Raw genomic sequence first — 23,209 nt, forward strand, 5'->3', positions numbered from 1 at the left:
CCAGAGCCGTTCAGTGTCGGTTCTTGCTGTGCATGGCAGCCTCACGTCTGCATAAATCTAGCATCGCCCCCTAGTGGTAAATTTAGTTAACAACAGCGAACAACAACCATGAAATTAACAAAAAAAAAATCCACTGCACAGGGAGACATGCCCTAGTCTAGAATTTACAGGAGTCAGAAACTGCTCGTGTCCACTGCCAGCCCCTCTCATGCTTTGAATGTATCACATTCCCTCCCTGTGCTATTGAACTGTAGATGATAATATGAATGGAAGAGCCGCACAAGCCTCTAAATCCTACTTTAATACCGGGGTGCCACATACATTTTTCATTCTATTAATTTTTGTTCACATCTAATCACATCCGTGCAATACTTGATGCACGCCATGATCTCTAATTATACACAGAACTATCTCATTCTGCACACAACTTGGGGCCAAGCAGGCTTAGAGTTCAAATCCCGCTCCACTAACCCTTGTGGTCTTTAGGCGAGTCACTTTATCTCCTGTTGCCTTAGCAGCCCCCACCAGAGTGTAAGCTCTTCAGGAAAGGGACTCGTATCTTTAAAACCCTGGTGTAGGGTGTTACATAATTGTTTAAATAAAGTACATTTAACTTAAAAGAACCAGCGCAGTCCGACCAGGGGCCTCCTTCCCGAAGGCACAACCCAGCCCACCCTGGCCTGAGATTTATTTATTTATTTATAACTTTTATATACCGATGTTCCTGTATTGTATACATATCGCACCGGTTTACAAAGAACTTAACCGTCGCCGATGCAACCTCTTAAGACAGTGTTAGCAGAACCACTATCAATCGAGAACAAACACACCTAGAGCACGAGTCCGTATAGACAAGACATACATTTGACCACAGAGCAAAATAATAATAAAAAAATTCAGTGCTCATGACCAACATGACTTATACCCAGAGGCAATAATGTAAAGAGATTCTGTGGCTACATTATCCCGAACCTGACAAAACTAAAATGCCTGGCAGAACGAGGGGGAAATCAAAGTGAGTTTACCTTGTGTTGTAGCCCTCTTGTCCAAACTGCCTGGGACAACTTTCCTGTACGAAGATAAGACATTTCTCACCATCTAATCTTAAGCTTCAATAAAACGAAGCTGGTGAAAGGATTTTATTTTGCAGGTAAAAGGTATTCCCCTATTATATTTGCTGCCAAGCTGGGATTGCCACTCTATGGTGTAATAGCACTGAGGTTTCCTAGCAAACCAACCCTGATCTTTGGTTCTACTGCTAAAACATGATGTCTCGGCCCCAACGCAAATTATTAGCACAGTGGTCCTTCTACTACAGAATGGGTTAAAGAAGATTTGTTTTGGATTCACAGAAGGGTGGTTGATTTTGTAAGCTAAATACTATTTTTAAAAAACCACTTTACGTACCTGAAGCAGCATTAAGGTGACATTATAAAAACTTCATTTTTATTTGTTTGAGTTATATTCAGTACTTCTGAATCATCACCCTCAAAGAAGGAGACCAGCATAGTCTATCTCCTAGATATCCTGCTACAGCCTTGTCTTCCCTGAGTACCCCTTTACCCTTTTGGTCATCTAGCACTGTAAATGTCTCTCTCACAGGCTTCTTGCTTTGGCTATACTTGAAAAACAATTTTGGAGTTTTTGCCTCTCTGGCAAGCTTCTTTTCAGATTCTCTTTTGGCTTGTGTTATTAATGGTTTACATCTAACTTGCCTTTTTGAAAGATGTCCTTTTGAGTTTAGTAACCTTCTACCTCACCATTTAACCATTTGGTTCTCTTTCTACCATTTCTAAAATATGGAATACATTTTGTCTGGGCTTCCAAGATAGCATTTTTAAACAGCATCCTTGCCTCATGAAAACTTTAACCTGCTCAATCTAGTTTTTGTTTTTTTTCCTAATTTTCACATTTTATCATACTCCACTTGTTTAAAATTAAATGGTACCACAATATTTCCTTACTGTCCTCCCTTCAGTGATTATGTTAAATTTGTTTAGGTTATGACTGTTAATGCCAAATGGCCCCAGCACTGTTACCTCTTAAACGGCAGATCTTGCATTGTAGTCAAATTTAGATCTATAGTATTTCCCCTTTTGACAGTTGGAGTACTGGCTGCTCCACGAAGTATTTTATAGCATCTAGAAACGTTACCTCTTTTGCATATCCTAATGAAACATTTTCCCAGTCAATATAGGGTAATTTAAATCTCCCATTATTAATATTTTGCTTAATTTGTAAGTATTTCACTATCTCTCTTCATCCTGGTCATCCCTACAGCTATACCTTTCCCCATCACAGGGAATTTCTTTCTGTTCATAGAGATTCCACGTTACATTTTGTTTCCTGCATCAATTTGGCCTGTCTTAGCATTTCAATATAATTTGTACCCTTGTATCACATTGTTCCGCTGGTTATCTCCTTTCCAGCAGGACTCTGAGATGCCTATTGTTTGTGTCTTCATTCAGTGCCATACATTTTAACTCTCCAATCTTATCTTTTAGAGTTCTGACATTCACATATACACAATTCAAATTATGATTTTTAATTGTATTCACAGCCTGCCTCATAGTTGAAATGGGTAGTTGGAATCATTTATCTCTGCTTGCCCTTTATTTACATGTACCTGGGCTACTTCTGCCTTTATCATAACCTCTTTATTGGGATATTCTAACTTCCTCATTATGCCAGTACCTTTTGAAGATACTTCACTCCAAACCATGCACCCCTGAGTGACTGCAAGCTTTCCTCCATGATCTAGTTTAAAAGCTGCCAGCAGCCTAGTTTTAGCCTTTCAGAATAGGCTTCCCCTTCCCCAAAATGTTGCCCAGTTCCTAACATATCTAAAGCCCTCTTCCCTGCCCCATCACCTCATTCATTTATTGAGACTCGGGAGCTCTGCTCGTCTCTGGGATCCTGGCACGTGGAGTGGAGAGCATTTCAGAGAATGCTACCCAAGAAGTTCTGCATTTCAGTTTTCTACCTAACAGCCTAAATTAGGCTTCCAGAACCACCCTCCCACACGATTCACAACCCCTGGCCCCCCCTAATCACTGTCTAAAATCTTATCTAGGTGACAAGTTCCACATCTTTGCATGAGGCAGACAAGTTACAGGTGATCCTCACCCCTGCCAGCCACCTAGCTAGCTACATTCCTAATGATTGAATTGCCAACTATACCGGCTGACTGTCCTAACCATTCCTGGGCACGTGCCCCTGGAAACACGCCCTTGGTGCGAGAAGATACTGCGTGACTTGGCAGGGAGATACTAGTTATAGGATCACTTCCTGTCACACCAAGGTGATGCTGTCCTTCCAGGCGAGCCTTGCTCCTCCAAGGCAGCACAGGACCTGCCAGAGCAGAGGTAGAACTGTTCTAGTACATCTCCGAGGGCTTCCTCTCAATACCTTCCTGAGTACCTCAGCTTCTCTAGGTCTGCCACTCTAGCCTCTAGAGATCAGACTTGTTCTTTGAGAGCCAGAAGCTTTCTGCACTGGGTGTACACATACAACCTCTCACCAACTGGTAGATAATCATACATATGGCTCTTGGTACAAAAGACCAGGCCCCTGTCTTGCTGCTGGTCTGCTGTCTGCTTCCTAATATTGTTGAGTGGTTATTTAAGGTTGCTAGAGGAGTAGGGATGCTTAATCTAGTGTAAAGTCCTTTAAATATGTTTTAGTGTATTTTATGTTAGTTTGGCAATGACCTGCAAGGGAACAACAGTAAATCTATTGATAGGAGCTGGATTATTCCCTTGTTTTATATAAATCCCTGATTGACTTATGAAAAATATTCTCTTAATGGGGATAAAAGTCGAAATCAAAGGATGTGCTTGGGGTGAGTGTGAGTAGGGGGGGGGAGAAGGGAAGACACTGAAAATTAACCTAATCTTCTCTTTTAAATTAAGCATACACGCAGAATATTAATTTACCCCACACACTGTCTTCTCTCCCGAGCTTTAAATCACAACATTTCCCAGCATAGCAATACTTACAAATTTTATTTTATTTAAAATATTTGTTAGCTGTCCTTCCATGGTTCAGGGCAGGGTACAAGGAAAATGTGCATAAAAGTCATAAATTAAAACATCAGATTATACAAATAACCAGTTAGCACAAACAAAAACATTAACATTTTTTTTAAAAATCACATTGGCTACAAGTCAATCTTAAAAAAATGCGTTTTAAAGGGCTCTTTTAAATGGCAGTGTTTCTCAGACTTCTTACATGTGCCGGGAGTGAATTTCCGAGGATTAGAGTGGCAGCTGAGAAAGCCCCTCTCCCTTGTTTCATTCAAGGTGGGCCAAGCTTTGCAGAGGAAATGTCAAAATGACCTTGACCAGAGAGCGCAGTGGGGAAAGGAAGACAGTGTATAAAGCTTCAAAGTCTACGAGATCCAAGGAGAGGTGACGTTATTCAATAGGCTGTGTCCAGAGATTGCCATTTCTTTGGATGCAACAGGAAAATGGGAGCCAATGCAGAGACTGCAGGAACAGGGGTAAATGTTCCTGTGTGTTAGAGATGAGAGGCGGAGTTTTGCAAAATTTGAAGTGACCTGACGGAGTGGGCGGGAAGACCAGTCAGTAATGAACTGCAGTCATCTAGGCTTGAGAACATGAAAGAATGAAGGACTTCTAAAAGAGGTTTTAAATGCCTGAGTAATCGGAGTTTAAAATGGAGTAAGTCAATTAATTTACATGAGCCTGCATAGAAAGAGAGGGATCTATCAAAACACCAAGATTAATCACAGTGTCCGAAACAGGTACTTGGCAGTCATTAAAGAGTAACATTTAAAAGCCACGCGCGCATGTTATAAAATCCAACGCCCACGTGCTCGCGGGTGCACAGTCGCGCGCACAAGGGGGAATTGTCGGGGAAAAAAAAAACCACGCGGCGATGCGATCGGGCCTACCCCAGTTCCCTATTCCTCTACCTATCCTTCCTCCCTTTTCCTCTCTACTCCCTGACTCCTAAACCTACCCTAATTTTTTTTTTTTTAAACTTACTTGCTTCCCAGGAGCAACGGTTCGTTCTTGCGCCAGCCAGCGTGCACTTCCCCAGGGCAGGGCCTAATGGCCGCTGTCCTGCCCCTTCTTAAAAGCCCGGCACTTCTGCGCGTACTGGGAGATCACACGCGGCCGGGCCGTTTCCAAAATGCGCTCGGCCCAGCCATGCACATATTTCATGGTATTTGCTCGAGCCAGGCTTTAAAAAGTTTTGCCCGTGTGGTAGGTGAAATAAAAAAAGGAGGTGAGAACCTAGAGGGAGAATAAGAATTTCAGTTTTATTAAGATTAAGTGAAGGTTTCTTAGAGCGGATCCAGTGCTGAACTGAAGTAATGCAAAGCGAAGCAAATTTTTTTGAGTTTTATCCCAGGATGACTTCACAAGAAAGAAGAACTGGATAGCGAGAAGGCAGCATAAGGGAGCGAGGTAGATGTTAATAAAGCAGCGGACAGAGCTGATCCCTGGGGTACACCAGATATTTAAAAAAAGCACCAAGGTGAATGATGAGGGCTAATTATAACTTGTTGGGTGTGGTGAGAAAGATAAGATTGAAACCAGTTGTGTACAGGATCAGCAGAACCTGGAGAAAGACAGGATAGCAAGACCGAGTGATCAAGGTAACTAAGGTGGCAGAAATATCAGGAAGAAAGAGCATGCACTGTGATCCAGTACTGAAGCCTCGTTGGTATCAAAGCTTGAAAGATGCAGCATTTCAGTGTTCTGGGACTTTCAGGATCTGAATTGGCACTGATCAAGTGTGAGCTGCTTTAACTCGACCTTTTCTATCACCTTTGTCAAAAATGTCAGCGATGATAGTTCATGATGATTGAGGGATCCACAGAGGATTTTTTTAAAATATTAAGGTGCATTGTAGAATACCCAAAGATGGAAAAGAATTAACAAAAATTCTGCAATGTTGTGTTGCATTACCTTCAACAGGCCAGAGGAACATGGGTTAATTGGACTGGTAACAGTATTTACATCTGCAATAGTGTGAATGAACTCTTGATTGAGATACCTTGGAAAAAAAGTGTCCCATTTCGTCCCATCAGAACACAGCGAAATCACCTTCTGCACTTGGTACTTCCTACAAAATTTACACAATTGTATCGTACAACGTTTGAGGAAAACTGACTTTCTTTTTTAATACTGCTATTGTTTCAGTTGTTAACGTCGACATAAATAAAAATCATGCCACCAACTGTTTGTAACAAACCTCAGACCAGAACAATCCAGTTAAATCACAACAGATCTACCAGAACCTAGTCCAAAACTCAGTACCACCAACATGTTTTTCATTTAAAAAAAGCACCCTTTAGCAATTACTAAGTTTCTGGTTTCCACTCTCCGAGTGTTGCAATAATGCGTCACGAATGGAACTGAAGCACAAAGTGACCACACGTGTGGTCCCTCTTTCATGATCCAATACACATAGTTCTGATCTTCATCTGATCTCCCCAACTCCCTCAGTGTTGCATATCAGAAGGACATCTGGCAGAGAAACCATGGTCTTATCTTTCACATGGCTTCCCAGCTGTAAACCTGTTTGATCCTACATCAATTAACTTACGTCCTGAAGTCCAACATTCGGCAGGAAAATATTAAGCATGAAATTCAGTATAGAAGACGCAAGTCAAGAGATCCAATGTGGTCATAGTCCTGCTGGATAACCTGTCCTAGATATTCAGCAGGACAAGTTTCCCGCTGAATATACTTGGATAAATGCATGAGAGTAAAGTTATCTGAATAACTTTAGCTCTGCCTCTACATATTCCCAGTTGTCTGAATTAGTAGAGCAGGGTTACATTAAAAAAAAAAAAAATTCTGTCCCAGAAGGCCTGATTCCAACCCCCAAAATACTAAAAATAAAGTCAGGGCACAGCACCCAATCCCCCCACCCCCTCAAAAATTTGCAGACCATAGCAACCTGAAGCCCCCCCCCCCCCCCCCCATCACAAACATTTTAATTTAAATCTTGGCTCCTCCACCCCACCCAAAACCCCCACCTCTACCTTTATTGCTGCTCCTGTAACCACAACAACCCCACTCGCCCACAAAGACGAGCTGGGTGCCAATATAGTCTTATCGTGCTTCCGGACACTTCCAGTGCTGCGCTGACTGCAACATTGGTACTTGGCATAGGCTTCCAGCGGAACCTATAGAAACGCCAGGTTTGTTAGGACAATTCCCCAACGTAGCCGGCCGAGCCTTTCTGAATACTGATGTCAGTGTTATCTAAGTATCCAGGATGTCCAGCAGAACAAAACCGATTGCAGTGGGCATGCAAAGGCTTTTATTCACGCATGTCTAACTTGCCCAAATAGCATACATTAAAACAAGCTAGGCCTAAATATTTACTCAATTCATAACCCCCATGCATTAGGGCTACTTTAAGCAACTTATCAATAGAAAATGTTTGGCTACGAAGCCAGCACTACTTAGAATGAAGCGCTGAACAGCAAGGCCTGGCTCAGAGTATCCCTGACTGACTGGAGTACCCTAGTGGTTAGAGCAGTAGCCTGTGAGCCTCTCCTTTGGGTCATGGGCAGTTCACTTTACCCTCCATGATCTCAGGTACAAATTTAGGGCCGGATTTACGTGCGCAGGGCACTCGCGCGCCGGCGGCCTATTTTGCATAGGCCGCCGGCGCGCGCACAGGCCCGGGACGCACGTAAGTCCCGGGGCGGTTCGGGGCGGGACCGGGGGGGGCATGGCGCCGGCCCGGGGGCGTGGTCGAGGCCTCAGGACCAGCCCCCGGGTTGGGTGATGGCTCACCAGCAGCCCGCTGGCACACGCAGATTTACGCCTGCTTTCGGCAGGCGTAAATCTGCCAACAAAGGTAGGAGGGGGTTTAGATAGGGCTGGGGGGGTGGAAAGAAAGTTCCCTCAGAGGCCGCTCCGATTTTGGAGCGGCCTCGGAGGGAACAGGCAGCACGCGCCGGGCTCGGCGCGCGCAAGTTGCACAAATGTGCACCCCCTTGCCCGCGCCAACCCCGGATTTTATAAGATACGCGCATATCTTCTAAAATCCAGCGTACGTTTGTACGCGCTCGCGTAAATTTATAAAATCTACCCGTTCGGGGCTGCAGCTATGAGAAAAATGCTTAGTAAATGAGAAGGAGCAGGGAAGAATCTTCTGTACCCGAATGTAACTCACCTTGAGCTTGGGGGCCTGGAAAGGAAATTAAATGCAAACCAGAGATCTTTAGTTGGGGAAGGCGATGCCCAACGGTTAAAACAATGGGCTGCAAACCAGGGGGTCCACTCCTGCTTCTCCCACCAATTTCCTTATGGCCATGGTCACTTTGTCACCCATTGCCTCAGGCATCTATTCCAGTGGTAAGCTTGTTAGGAGAGGGAATCTGCGCACCGCGACGGCAGCTTTGCTCCATCTCCAGCTGCTGGTAGAGGTGCATAACCCATTGGTGTGGATTAACCTGCCTGACTGCTAAGAAAATAGGCGCACAGGCACTTACCGGGGTCCCCTGCCACACACCTTTGCTTCTGCTGTGGATAACGTGCAAGTTATAAAATAAAGTTAAACAGATCGGCGGGCTTTTAAAACTAGGGGGGTTTGGAAGTCCTATCCCTTTCCTGGGTGAACTGTGAATGAACTGGAAAAAGTAGTAAACGAGTCGGCACACGGGCCTTTTACAATCCCCCTGCTTACGCCGTAGAAGCGGCATTTGTGCGCGTCCATTTAAAACTGTGCTCACGTGCGCGCGTGGTGGGGCTTATTTTATAACATGCGTGCACGGGTTATAAAACGGACGTGTCCCTGGGCGTGGGCCGACAAATGAGCGCACCTGTGCCGGTTTAAAAGTTAAACATCTTAGGGCGTTTTTTTTTTTTCTTATGTTATCCCTGCATTTCATTTACAATAAAAAAAAAAAAAAAATCCATAAAAACATAAAACTATCACCCTCTTCACTGCTATTCCCTTTATCCCTGCAACCCCACTCACTCAAGCACCAGGAATCGGGAAAGCCTTAACGTGTTTCTGGGATTTCTGGCAGTTCAGGTCCGACCACCCTGCAAGAGTTGTGGAGCGATCCTAGTACCAGCTCTTTTGTACGAAAACACTGCAACTGAAATCCATATCCTGCCGAAGTTGACAACTAGAAACCCTGCGAAGACCACCGGGCCTGACCTGTGACGCTGCATTCCAACTTACAACTCTGCAAGCGATGAAAAACCACCGATAGTAATGGAGGTAAACCAACAAGGGAGCAGCGGCACTCTCATTTCTACTCATTAACCTAGCCGACCTATTTTGAATAAATTGGGTTAAGTATATTTTTCTTCAGCCCATGCAATTAAGGCGTTTGCTTGATGGAAGCTAGCATAGCAGTTCAGGGAGACTGAATCTATTAGCACTTATTATCCTGGCACACTTATGTCCTTTTTTCTTGTGGGTTTGATTTGTTTGTATCATCTCTTTTTCATAACGCACCCCCTTCTCCCCCCCCCCCCCCCCCAAAAAAAAAGAAATGGGGGTCTAATGTAATCACCATATCATGCAAGTAGATTTATGCACGATTTCTTTTCCTGAAAAAATGTGGTTTTGTGGTATGACTGGTAATTGAGGTTTCTGTAATAAGGTTGATGATATTAGAAAGTTAAAAAAAAACAAACCCAAAACATTTTGCACAGAGGAACCTAATTACTATTTCAGCTGAGACAGTCAAAGTATAAGTAGCATGTTACAGACTTTACCGGTTTTCCTCTGAAATATAAACACGCTCTTCCACTCCTTAGCAATGCGGAGACCATCACTTGGAGGATATTTGCTCACTGGGGTTTTAAGAGATCACGTCACTATAAATAAATAAATAATCCCCTACATGGTCCTGAAATGGATGATAAGGCTGGCAATGCATACCGTCACGATCTGAATCAGAGAATATCACTACGGCCGACGCAGTTCAGATAATCTTAATGTCCGCCCTTTGTATCCATGTATTATTGCAGTAATGAGATTTCTTCTTAGATGACATTGGTGAACCCCTGATTTAAGTAAATCTTTCTTTGAAATCTGGGATATTGCCAGTGTCATCAAAGCAGGCCGCTGTACACTCTCTCCTCAAAAATGATAAGCTGATATGTCAGCGCTTAACACCTACAGGGCAATATCTTTGATTCCGTTTCTGGCCAAAGTCATAGAAGCAGATGTACTTAAGCAATTACAGTTATTTTTAGATGAAAATGGGATATTTGACCATTTCCAGTTTGGGTTCAGGCTAAAACACAGCACCAAAATATTATTAAGATCAAGTATTGACTTCATCATTTCAGGGGGTTCAATAACAGTATGAGCTTTATTTTGATATTATTAGATCTGCTCTCTGCCTTCGCTACCCTCAATCATAAAATTCTTTGTACTTGCCTAGCCCAACTTGGAATTAAAGATACAGTTCTCGAATGGTTTCATTTTTTTTTCTCTCTCAAATAGATCGCAGCAAGTGAAATGTGGCTCTTTGACTTCATTGTGGTTTCCATTAGTCACAGCTGTGCCGCAGGCGTCTTCTCTCTCAGCAATGTTAACATTTACCCGAGCACTCTATGCAAACTCCTGACAGGGTTGGGATTATGTTATTACCTATATGCAGATGACATACAGTTCTCCTGTTTCCTTGTGATGCAGGCGTCAGCATCATATTGGGTTCAGTGTCTATTTATCTGGCTGCAATAAAATCTTGGCTTTCACATAATTGACTCTTATTGAAGTTAGGTAAACGACGATAATCTATATGAGCAGATGCTCAGCGAAACCATTTCCATTCACTTTTGAAGGGCATGATATCCCTATAGGGCATGAGGCGAGGAATTTAGGAGTCATTATCAAATCAGATTTGTCTTTTAAATCTTATTTGAAACTGTTGGTTCACAAATCCTTTCAGAAGATGCGCGGAATGAAACCTTATCTTGAGTTACCCGATTTTGAACCATGGTACATGCCTAATGATTTCCTGTATTGATTATTGCAACTCTGTATAGTTAGATCTGCCTCATTATAGTCTGAAGGCTTTGCAAATAATCCATAATTCACCTGCCAGGATTTTAACCTGGATTTCTATTTATTTAGACAAATTTATATTCTGCAGCTTCCTAATAGATTATAGGCCAGTGTAGATTACACCAGGAGTCATAGTACATTCAAACATTATCAGCATGCAACAGTTTACAATACAGTCATATTACTCCTGTGCTAAAATCTTGCATTGGTTATCAGTTGAATCTTAAATTCATTATGATTTTAATTATGATTCATAATGCATTAAATGATGATGCACCTTTTTCTATCAATTCACTTTTAAAAATTCATGGACCAGTGAGAAGCTTGAGGTCAGAAGAGCAATACCATCTTGATATGCCTAGTCACCGCTTGCAGACTCACTCACGTGATAGATTACCTTGAGTTGGGGTGCCAGAGCAATCTTGTGGAATAAGTTACCTGTCTTGTTACATAAGCAGACCTCTAGTAAGACTTTCAAGAAACAAGATGCATTTGTTTGAATTGGCTTTTTATTCAGTTTGACTTGTTTCTGCTAGCCTTGGTGGTTTTATAATGTATATGAAGAGAACAATTAGAATAATGCTGTTTGTATTATTTCATTCCTTTTATTAATGCTTCGTTGGAAGCTGCTTAGGACATTGGAAAATGCAGCCCACAAATTTTAAAAGTAAATACAGTCAGAGGGGTCCTTCAATGGCCACTAAGGTGCTAGCCCCGGGTAGCAGCCCCCATACAGTCAAACTAGGTATCCCATCAAGAATGCCTCACCCGTATTCAACCGAGTGGAATCCTCCTCTGCTTGCCCTTAAGAATGTTGCGCCAATGCAATTATTCAGCTGCAAGCCACAGCACCCTGCCTACAGCCTCAAGGCTGGTCTTAGGCAGGAACCATCCTTCTCTCCGAAGGTCCCTCAGCACAGGAGCAGGCGTCTGTTGAGCCACCGACAGAACAGCGCATCCAGCTACGGTAACTGAAGCTTGCCTCTTTCCTGATGGTCCAAGGACATTAACTTGGCTAATGAGCTATCTCAAATCAGGCCCTGCAGCAATCCGGGGAAATAAAAAAAAAAAAAATAGCTGGCAGACTCTCTAAGACCACCCATAATGGGACCCACCGCAGAGGCTTCCGCTGAATCTTCAGCAAAATCAGTGTCTGAACAAGGAAGATATATCTGCTCTAAGGAAAAGATGGAACATAGCAGTAACATAGAAACATAGAAGTGACAGCAGAAAAGGACCAAATGGTCCATCTAGTCTGCCCAGCAAGCTTCTGGTAGCATCTCCTAATTCCTAGCCCAAAACCCACTGAACCAAAGAAAATCTCTTCCTTCTTTCGTCATTTGGATGTTTGGAATGGCTAAGCCATTGGTCAGCCTTCCTCTGTAATATTGATTTAAAATATAGACAGATATTCTCCTTCCTTCCCATTCAGGTACTTGTGGAGAGCGAAGATCAGTGAATAAAGGACTATTGCAAATCCCATCAGTAAATTCAGCCCACTTCAAACTGGTACGAGAGGTCCATCTCTATTGCTGGTCCCTGTATTTGCAACACTATGCCTGCTGAATTACGTCTGGAATCAGAGTTTAAAGCTTTTAAGAAAGCATTGAAGACATGGCTCTTCGAGCAAGCCTACGCAGACCATTTAGAGAAAAGAAGTAGCTAGAATGAAAAAGCGATTATTATTATGTTTTTCTTTTACCCGTCCTTTTATTAATACATTTATTTTATATTGAATGTTACTGTATTTTAACCTCCATAATTATTGTTGGTTTTTATGATGTGAACCGTTGCGATGTTTCTTGCGAATGACGGTATACAACATTTTTAAATAAATAAAATTTAAAAAGCCATTTGGGAAGGTAAATTGTGTGGGTTACTGTAGCGTGCATAGGCATTCCTGGGACGGGGGAAAATGATGCACATACTTGTAACTTTCAAAAGCATGTACACTATTTTAATGCATTCCCCTTTCCCCCAGCACAAACAGCAGGTGGAAAATACAAGGGCACTTTTAGCGGGTGTTGATTTTCCATGACAAAACAACCTGGGAAATTTCTCTGACAAACAACTACACAATGTGTGTCGGAAAAAGTACCTGTGTGCTTTGGAACGAAGTGGGCTTTGTGAAAACTGCCTTCTTAATATAAACGTAAATTTCTTTGACGTTTTAAAATCTCTATTGTCTTCTCTCTTTGAAGATGCACAAATTGAACCTATTCATACTTCTTTATTGTCGTCAGTAGTTCAAGAAATTATTAGTATGCAGGAATAGCCTTTCCTTCCTCGGGATGAGGGCATGCTGGATACAGCTGCAATGGCTCACGTCAGAACTACACTGCTCTGACACATCAGTGTACAGCCAAGCATTCAGCGTGGAGGAGCAGCCTCAAACCAGGGTTCAAATCCCACTGCTGCTCTGGGACCTGGCGCAAGTGACTTCAACCGCCAGGAGTAAAAAAAAAACAACCCCTGTGGGCATAAGGAAATACCTCCAGTACCTGGATGTAATACACTTTGAAATGCCTGAAAAGTGGAATATCAATCAATCAAATAAATATAAATAGATCCAGGCTGTGCCTGGTCAGGGGCTTAAGCCGCTTTGAAGAGACTCCAAATTGCCACACCAGATCTGGGAGCACTAGAGCTGCCTCTGGTACAGTATTTTGTTCCATATAAAATCTGAAATCCCGACAAAAGCCAAAGGCCATACCAAGGAGAGACACTAAAGAGCATCCGGGCTGAGAAACAAAGAAGGCTTTAGCACGCTGCAGCTGCCAAAGAAGGAGGAGCCTGACTGTAGCCCCTCGCCATAGTCCCAAGTCCTCTAAGGTAGTGCAATCGATCTTCTGACAATATCTTCTCACCACCTTCCTTGGGCCTCTTCCTCACCAGCGAACTCAAGGAACCAGACTGGCCAAGACAGCCACTTTCGTTGCACTGATCCTTTTTTTTTTCTAGTACTTCTGAGAGGCCTGCCTGTGCAAAGGGGGGAACATTAACTGCAGAAGGATGCCCTGACACAGCAGCCACTGGACACTGACCCACTGGACACAACAGTGCTCCAGTTCTGTTCCACAAATGACGGAAGAGGAGGCCTATAGTGCCCTATAGTGGCCTGGGATTTTAAAATGGCCACAGATGCTCCTACCGTTATTGGAAGCTTAGCAGATAGGGACCCAGATGCCACGGGCTACTGTGAATCCCCCCCCCCCCCCCTGTCGGTCTCACGCGAGCATACAACCAGTCCCAGCAACGTTAAGAGCGTCCCTCCTAAAAACAGCATGCTGTGTAGAGGGTGGGCTTCTTCTCATGGTCCACTGGCGCCACCGTCACGGTCCCTCAGAGCCAAGGCTCACAGAGGCTGCCCCGATCCACTCAAAAAACGATTCTGGTACTCAGTCAGGCTTCAGGCTCCGTAAATGCCGAATCTCTGACCAGCTCTGCAGCCCAGCTGCCATGGGTCTGGTGCCACTCAACTACCCTACAGTCTTTTTGTTTTCCACTTTTTTGCCATTACAAGAAGCCTTAAAGCATTTAAAGAAGCAGCCACATTCAGCAGATGCTGAGGTCTGAGGGGGGGGGGGGGGTGTCAGGCAGGGATAGGAAAAAGTATAGGTACAAACTGTTCCTCAGGAAAGTCCCATCCAGCTCCTGCAAACCCCAGTGAGGGGGGAGGGGGGAGCATAAGGCTTTCACCTCAGGGCCGAATTTTCTTTTTCTTTTTTTTTTTTAAATCAGCCAAGGATTCCACACCTCAGGAGCACCTTGCCCAAATTTTCCTCTTCCACCTAACAGGCTTGTCCACCATCTGCTGGAGACAGAGAATACTGGCAGGCTGGTGTCCCACGGCGGTAAATACCCAGTGACAGCAGCGAACTTGTTGATTTGTCTCCAACTGCTGGTTGGCTTGCATAACGCGTTGATCTGACAGGATGAAGAAGAGCCGTACTTAATCTTCCATCGCACAGAAAAATGAAACAGTAGAAGGTTCTCCAGTCTCTATTAAAATGGGTGGAACTGTGGTTACTGTATTTATGCCCCATCACAAACAGTTCACTTTTTTCAATGTAAGATATATTTCACATCAAAGCATACACACTTATCTATAGTTGAGGTGAAGGGTTTTTTGCAATATAAAGATTTGTGTTTTCCAGTTGAAGAGTGTCTATTTATTGCAAGATATCCATTTTTAAAAACAAATGACCCTGTGCACTTTAGTCTCTGGACAAAGCTGACATGTGCACCACATATGGCTCCCTGTATTGAAGTGACAGGCGCTTGCAATAAAATAAAGCCACATTAAAGCTCCTGCGGAGAGCTGCTATCTGGCACCACCTGCACTAAACTTCCTGCTTTCTTTCACTGGCACTTGACCTGTGGTATTACCTCTGAAGGGATCAGTCATTCAAGTCCATCACTGAGAACTGCTTCTTCACACTTTTTTTTTTCCACTTTTACATACCATATGCAGTTATACAAAAGGAGGTCAGCCGAACCATTTCTCCAAGTATATATAAATTCACTTTAAAAAACAAAAAACAAAACATGTTTAAAGTACCAACTAGGAAATTCCTAGTTGCTTTATGACAACACAATATTTGATCCTGAAATTACCTCTTATTGCACTGGAGTGTTAACAATTACATCTGGAATCCACAGAACAGCCCGCTATGTTTTACCTTAAGGTTCCCTATTTAACCAGGGCTTAATGCATACAATGCAAAGCTCCGGCCGCATGGGAAGTTACAATGCATGAGCACAGTATGCAGGTCTGCATCTTCTATGCACCATAGTTTTTCCTGATAAAAGAACATTTCCTGACAAGTGAAAACAAACTTCTGTGACACTGCGGGAACGTGCGTCCTTAAACTACTGCGTCCTAGTCACTGCTTGCAATAAGGAATTAATAGAATAGGAGATGGAATAAAATTGGAAACCCATTTTACAACAGCAATCAGATAAAGGAATGCATCAGTTATACAAATATTCTGTGCTGACAAAGCCTTAACACACACTGCGCAGGAAGAAAAAGAAATACAGGTCTGTTTTAAACAAATAACAGTTAAAAATCCAAAATCAGTTTATAAGTTTAACCATAAAAACATCCCCCTTTATACCAAAGTGTTTAACAATACAGAAGCACTTTTAAAAGCTAGAAAAGCAAAGAAAACAGAATTGCTTCATAAACATTTTTTCCTAGCCCGTTCCTTTCTCTGGCTGCTGAGATGAAGCATCTAAATGCACAGTGAGAAAACACAACTGGTGATTTCCTCATCTTAATGCTCTGCTTTTCTTCTTTGTTACACGGTAAGGAATATAAATATTGTAAGCGATAAGGCGGAAGGTATCTGCATTCCTTGCACTGAAGTACACAGGCTTGTGGATGGGTTCCACTACTGGCAGGTATCTGCCAACCCTGACCGGCTGCACTGAGCTCAAGCAGTCAAGAGGTAGGTGCCCCTACTTCTTCAGGTGGAGGGCAATGTTCAAAGCCATTTACCTGAAAGGACTGGCTGCCTGAAAACAGCCATCCCTCGACCTGGTGAAAAGCACACTCGGGAGTTCCACAGCACCGTGCACTTTTCGTCAGACCAAGGGGAGATGTTCCTGGGCTCTGTTTTGGGCGGATCGGAAAATAAAGCACATTTAGGTTTATTTACAAAGCTGCATTAGGCCATTTACCGCACGGTAATGCATGGCATTTAAAATGCCGCAAATTATTCTGCTCCTGGAACTGCGCGTATGCTAATGAGCTCGTTACAAGCCTAATCCAATAAAGCTGCTTGCCTCAAAATCCCAAAACCGCATTATTTGATTTCAAGTTACCTATAACTCAAGAGTTGTAGTCAACTACCCCCCCCCCCCCGGGAGCATCGAGAGGCTAATGCAGGTCCCCCATCCTCCCAAGGCCATGCCTCAAAGGGGCTGATCTGCCCGGGGTAATTCCTCCATTTCCCCCACAGTGTCACAGTCATTGGAGACCTGTCCCTCCCCACAGGCAGCAGCTCAAATCCCCCCAAAACAAGTTTTTAAATACAGACCCCCTTCTGGCATAGGCCTCGCCTCCAACCCTTCTCTCCTTTATCACAAAATCACCCCCACCCTCCTGGACTTGCCAAACTTACCCTGCTGATGTACTCGGGGGCTTGGAGCACTTCATAGGCCCCAGACCTGGCAGACGCCACTTTCCAAAACGGTCCCCGGCCAGCTGGACGCTCGCCTTTTCCTACCACATAAGGGTAAGCTGGCATCATTTAGGAAAATGTCTGCTGCCAGGTCTGGAGCCCAGAGGGTGCTAAAGGTCCCCACTGGAGCATCAGGGCAAACCTGGAATGTCAGGGTGGGGGGAATCAGGATTTTGTGACAGGAGGACCCGAGTTGGGGATTCTAAATTTTCAAACTTTTTTTTGGGAAATGTCAGCCACCTCCGGGGGTGGTGGGGTGGGATGGGGATATCCAGAGACCTTTGGGTTCTTTGTCGCACTTGGGGGGGGGGGGGGGGAATGTGTTAGCCTGAGGCCGCCATTGTGTTAGTTTTGGGGGGCAGTCATTGGGGAAAATACCTTGGGGTTTACACTAAGCTGCGGGACTGAGCACCTCTGCTTGTTAACTCGTGGGGTTTTCGCACCAGGGAAGAGTCCCATAGATTGTACTTTTCAAATTCAGGAGGGTTATTTTCCATAGAAATTTTACCCGCAGAAAAAGCAGGTGCGGAAGCCTGGGGGTACTTTGCACCCATGGTGATTTTAAGAGGGAAACTGTGCGTTCCCCTTTTCCCTTTGCAAATCAGGTGCCAGTCCCTTCTACTTGCAGACGCTGCCTCTGGACGGACAGCTTGAAACTTGTCCCCAGTACTTAATAAGTTCCTTGCAAATTCTGACACACAAACCCTTTTTGGAGGATGGGGGGGGCTGTTAATAAACTGATTTTGCCATAAAGTTAAACCTTTAGTTAGTGGGCGAAGCTTGGGAATTCGATCCTACTTCCTAGTCTCCAACTACCCACAAGATAAAATTACTTTTACTCCATTTCATAACTTCATCTATTCAGGAGTTTACACACAGCAAAGAAAGCAGCTGGAGGTGTAATGAAACGCGCCTGAGATCTGGTCCCTAAACGGACACTCGGACAGGTCCAAAAAAAACCAAAAAAACCCACGCGCTGGGAAGTTTCAGAAGCAGCAGGATTCCTAGCCTTTGTTATGCACTAATCTTAAAAAACATTTTTTTTTTTTTTTTGGCAATAATGAAAAAAAGCTGCAGCCCGTGAAAGGCACAACAGCCACAAGGCTGCCCTCGCTGCGCGGGACGGCAAGAATTTTAAATTCCGCCTCTGGCTGGTGAGCCATCAGCCAGAGCTGCTGCAGAACCACCACAACCACAACAAACAGAAAAAGTTCTTACAGAAAATGAGTCATTCCCACCTAAATAAAGCAGCAGCATCTGCGAGCTGATTATTTTAGTTTAGTGCCAATATTTAATCATGCAGTTTGTGTCTCACTAGCAATTAGGACCATGTTTAAAAAAAAAAAAGTCTAATCAGGCTGAGAGCCAGACCCAGGAAGACGGCCAAAAAGCTCATTGCTCTCCCAGAGCCGCTCTCTGGTTGTACGTCTGCCGCAACAAGCAGGGTGGCTGTACAACAGAAACAACGTTCAGGTTATGGTGGATATCGACTTAATTGAAGCCAATGACATTGTTAGTAAACTGTAACCTAACACTAGCAAGGGTCAGAATTCTACTTGTTCTCTGCCAGGAGTAGCAGGAATGCAGGACAGATAAATACAAGGGTTTGTCCTTTCCTGAAACAGCATGGCAGGCTGCTGTGCTTTCACAGCACATCTCAGGCAGTGCCTTCAAGGGCCAAGGTTAACAGCCACTTGCTTTTGGGCTACCTCCTCCAACCCTCTCTCTTCAAGGAGCACCTTACATGATGGGAATGAATTATCTGTACATTTTTTTTTTTAAGGGTATAGCACTAACACTAAATCCTACACAAATTTCTCGAATGGCCCTGTCTGTTAGGTATAAACCAAAAAAAATAAAAAATCAGCTAATTTGCTGCCGTTTTGACATTCCGGTCCTTGTTTCTGACATTTAGAAAGCGATGAAAAAGAAAAACGTGAAGTAGCAGCGATTAAAGCAAGCTTCAAGCATGGGTCCAAGGTCATTTTCAAAGTCAGAGCTAGCCTTCCTTGTCAAAGATTTTCTGCACATCTGCAAAAACCTGAAACGGAAGAAAAAATGTAGTGAAATACAACCGTAAAAAAAAAAACTCTCCTACTGCAGAATATCAGCAAGATTAATTAAAAAAATGTCTAATTTCCTGGCAAATGGCTGAAATAATGCACTCATTTATTTAGAGGCCTTCCCGCCCTTGCATGGTTTCGATTTTACAGTTAACAGGCTCGTCCTTTTAGCTCTGTTGCACCCCTGATCTGTTATAAACAAGCTCCACACTCCGGGATGCGCAGCACAGGAGTGGCCTAGTGTTAGAGCAGCGGGCTGAGAACCGATGCAAGGGGGGGAGGGGGTGTCCACTTTTGCAATTATGCACGGCGCATGGGGGGCCTTCCCCAGTTCCCTCCCAGTCCGCTCCAATTAAGGAGGGAACTTCCCAACCCCCCTAGCCTAACCCCCCTTCCCTTATCCTGCCCTCCCCCCATCCCCATCCTAACTAGCCCAAATTTTTTTAATTTCACCTTTCCCTCCTGCAGCAGGAACAAGTTGCGCGCGCGCCGGCACGCGATCCCCTGGAACAGCAGCAAATGGCCGCTGGCCCGGGCGCCTCTAGCCACGCCCCCCTGCCCCCTCCCCCACCCTGGGACTTACATGCGTCCCCCGGGGTTTACGCGCGTGGCAAGGCTGCTTGACAAATTGGCCCGGCACGCGTAAAGCCCAGGCTTTTACGCACACCGGGGTTTGAAAATCTACCCCCCCCCCCCCCCCAAGGCTTTTACTCCCATTCTGGGACTAAAGGGAAAATGCCCAGTAACTGAGACCCTCAAGATTATAAGTCCTCTGGGGACAGGAAAATCTCTCTTGTGCTTGATTGTAACTTCTCTTGAGCTGCCAATTAAACGGCAGGAGCTAAATCTAATTTAAAAAGTAAGTGAATAGGTACATTTTCTAGTTTACAAGTGCAGTAATTTAAAAATCAGGGCTTATCGGGTACAGAACAGGGCCGAAAACACTTCAACATTCAACATTGTAAATCATCTTCTTACTCGTGACAAGGGATCAAAACTCAACCTTCTTACTGAATGGCAACTTATGCTTCAGGCAAGTCCCTTTCTTCTGTGTCCTTGTCCTGACTCTGCATGTTTCATTTTGCTGCATCGTATTTCCTCTCCGGCCATTTTGAAATTCAGCCAAAACCCCCACCTTTTTGAGGCTGCTTTTAAAATCGTAAGCCTCTAGTTCCTCAGTCGAAAATAAGTTATAATGTATATTTAGTACCAATCACAGTTAATGTTAAAATGTAAAATAGTGCGACCCCCCAGTCATACTATTCCAGCCGTTTTGATGTACACCAACGAATGCCGGTATATAAAAATAAATAAATAAAATAAATATCCTACCCTATAATAAAACAAAACACGTGAAGCCTCTCCTTTGTCCTGCGCCTTGACTTGATCTAAGTTTCACGGAGCGGGCCTGCCCTTATACGTATCTGTACAGTGCTATGTACATCTAGTAGGGCTATAGACATAAGTACGAGTGGTAGGAGCAGCAGCTAATTGTTCCCTTCAGGTAAACATAACTGCTTCTAACCCCAAAAATAAAATAAAAACACACTAAAAAAAAAAAAAAAATTATAGCAGGAGGTGAGAGCCCAAGCTTTATTGACCATTAATTAAAAAACAAAACAAACAATGAGAAGCCTTACTTCATCTACAGACTTAGAGGCATCCACTCTTCTGACTTTGCCCAGCTTCTCATACTGATCAATTATGGGCTTAGTTGACTGCTGATAGGTCTCAATTCTAGAAGAGATAACAGATCTCAGGGCTTTGATAATTATACCTGGAGCAAAAAATATATAAAACTGAAAAAATTAAGGGGGAAAAAGCAAACTGAACAGGTAAAGAGAAAACTAAAACTCAAGTGATAGGTTTAGAGAGTAACTGCCAAAACAGAAACTCCAAAGAGGAAGAATACAGTTTAACTTACACTCAAGTACTAATATTCCCCTACACACCTCAAAGTATCAGTACTTATAATGCCTTGCAAGAGTGAGAACCTTAATATTTAGGCACTTCATGAATTCAGCTATTGTCTTGAAACCTTTCTTTTTTAATTTACGTGTATAAAAAATCAAATTTTTAATGCTTGTACTTATCCCGTTCATGTCTTCTCCCTGACATAATATATTGCAAAAATGTTATGATTTCTGTTTCAGGCCTTATTAGTGGCAGTAGCAGCAGACAGCAATCACGTGATGGACACCTTCCAACTACCATCAACACTTTTTGGGGTGGCATGGGAAGAATGCTGAGGCGGCAGCAGCATCCGATAAAAACCGAAAGACTTAGAAGTATTAAGCAAGCGTTGCAAGCAGACAACCCAAAACATGGCGACAGCTGGAATCTGCATCTGTGAGACAGCTCAGAGAAGACGACAGGGAGGGCTTCCCGGGGCAGTGGCCACCCATGGGAACTCCCGCTTATGCTCCCACAGCTGGCCTGTGTTGGCGCCATCAGATGGCTAATCTCAAAGTGCTTGTCAACAGAAAACCTGTGCTTTTGCAGCCTAGGCACTATTTCTGGATACTTTACCTATTCCTCCTGAATCAAATACATGCATTTCCATAACAAAACAATACTCCCAATCTCCTTGGTAAGCAGCAAAATAGCCCCCCTCCCCCCCCCCCCCCCACAACCCCTTACGAGCCTGCCCTAAAAACTCTCTCCTCACTTGTGCCCCCTACCACTCTCAAACTCACCAACTTTGCTCATTCTGTCCAGCGCTCGTCTCTGGGACAGCTAGGCAGCAAGGCGAGGAGAATGGAAGCCCATCACCTAGTAAAAATACATTTATTTCCTAGATTTGATGTCCTGCCTTCTCGCTATGCATGCCAAAGAGGATTATAATAAAAAACAGTATCACGCAATACTGTAAAAAGCATTGACAGCAATTCACCTGTTCTTCTGTCCCTTCAGTTCCCCCAACTGAGGAGCTGTCACAGTATGAAAAAAAAAGGCACAGAAAAGGCGAGGAGTCCAAAAGGCAGGCACGACAAGGGCTGAGGGAGTAATGGGGGCAGCGCTGGTTATCCAAAAAACATCTTCTTTCTGTTTTTCTCTCTTTGCATGGAGGGTGTTTTAAACGGTGTTGATTGGTTAAAAGCTGTCATACCAAAACCTTACACATTCACGATTATTCTGCAACAAACTGGTTGTTATTGTATGCACCTCAAAAGGATGAACTGGAGAAGCTAAGGCTTGCATCTATGCTAAGAGCCAATATCTCACATGGCAAAGCTCGCCCTTCTGCTCTTTTGTTTTACTTGACTGCATTCAGAGGTTTGGTCTGACATACACTCCTCTCTAGTCATTAGAGAGGACAGGCATTGGGATGCTACGCTCCATCACACAGTAACTCAATCATAAACTGCACAGAATACCTCTTCACTAGACTTTCTCTGTTGTCATCAGATCTCCCACTGCTCTTTCCTCGCTCCAGGCAGCGCGCAATGCAAGTCTAAAACACCAATACAGACAGGGTTAGTGCAACAACGTTCTGCGATGAAAACTAGGAAATCAGATTAAGGGACAGGAAACAAGGTAGCACATGAACCGTAATTACTTAAAAAAATTAAAAAAAAAAAAAAAAAAAAGATTCTTCCTAGACCTCGACATCAAGGAACCACTGAAAAGGTTGCAGACCTTGGAAAGGAAGCTCCAAGTTGGCCTCACCTTTCCCAACTCACTCAGAAACTTGTTAGCGGGTCAGAGTTGTTGCAGGAGATGGGCATCTATAAAAACTCCATTTTTCAACCCTTACTTTTAAAGCGCCCCTCTCTGATGTACTGCATCTCCGTTTTCATGAATCAGAGGAACTTAAGAACTAAATTGTACTCTAAGTCTCCCAGTTTTCAGACTGTCCGCTCTGGGACGGATTTTGCATCGCGTTTCACAGGTAGCTTCACTCTGAAACCTGCTCTGCAGGTAAACAGGATC

General features: G+C 43.8%; 1 protein-coding gene across 1 annotated transcript in view; it reads right to left on the bottom strand.

The window, feature by feature from the left end:
• Nucleotides 1-10,990: 10,990 nt before the first annotated feature.
• Nucleotides 10,991-23,209, bottom strand: part of CMPK1 (cytidine/uridine monophosphate kinase 1) — a 36,674-nt gene continuing 24,455 nt past the window's right edge. Inside the window, exons 4-6 of the mRNA XM_029617743.1 lie at nucleotides 22,654-22,730; nucleotides 20,917-21,013; nucleotides 10,991-19,254 (exon numbers count right to left, since the gene is read on the bottom strand). Coding sequence (XP_029473603.1) covers nucleotides 19,213-19,254; nucleotides 20,917-21,013; nucleotides 22,654-22,730 — 216 coding nt within the window. The 3' untranslated portion in view covers nucleotides 10,991-19,212. The remainder of the gene's footprint in view (nucleotides 19,255-20,916; nucleotides 21,014-22,653; nucleotides 22,731-23,209) is intronic.

Source organism: Rhinatrema bivittatum, chromosome 10 (assembly GCF_901001135.1).
Source record: "Rhinatrema bivittatum chromosome 10, aRhiBiv1.1, whole genome shotgun sequence".
NCBI classification, from domain to species: domain Eukaryota; kingdom Metazoa; phylum Chordata; class Amphibia; order Gymnophiona; family Rhinatrematidae; genus Rhinatrema; species Rhinatrema bivittatum.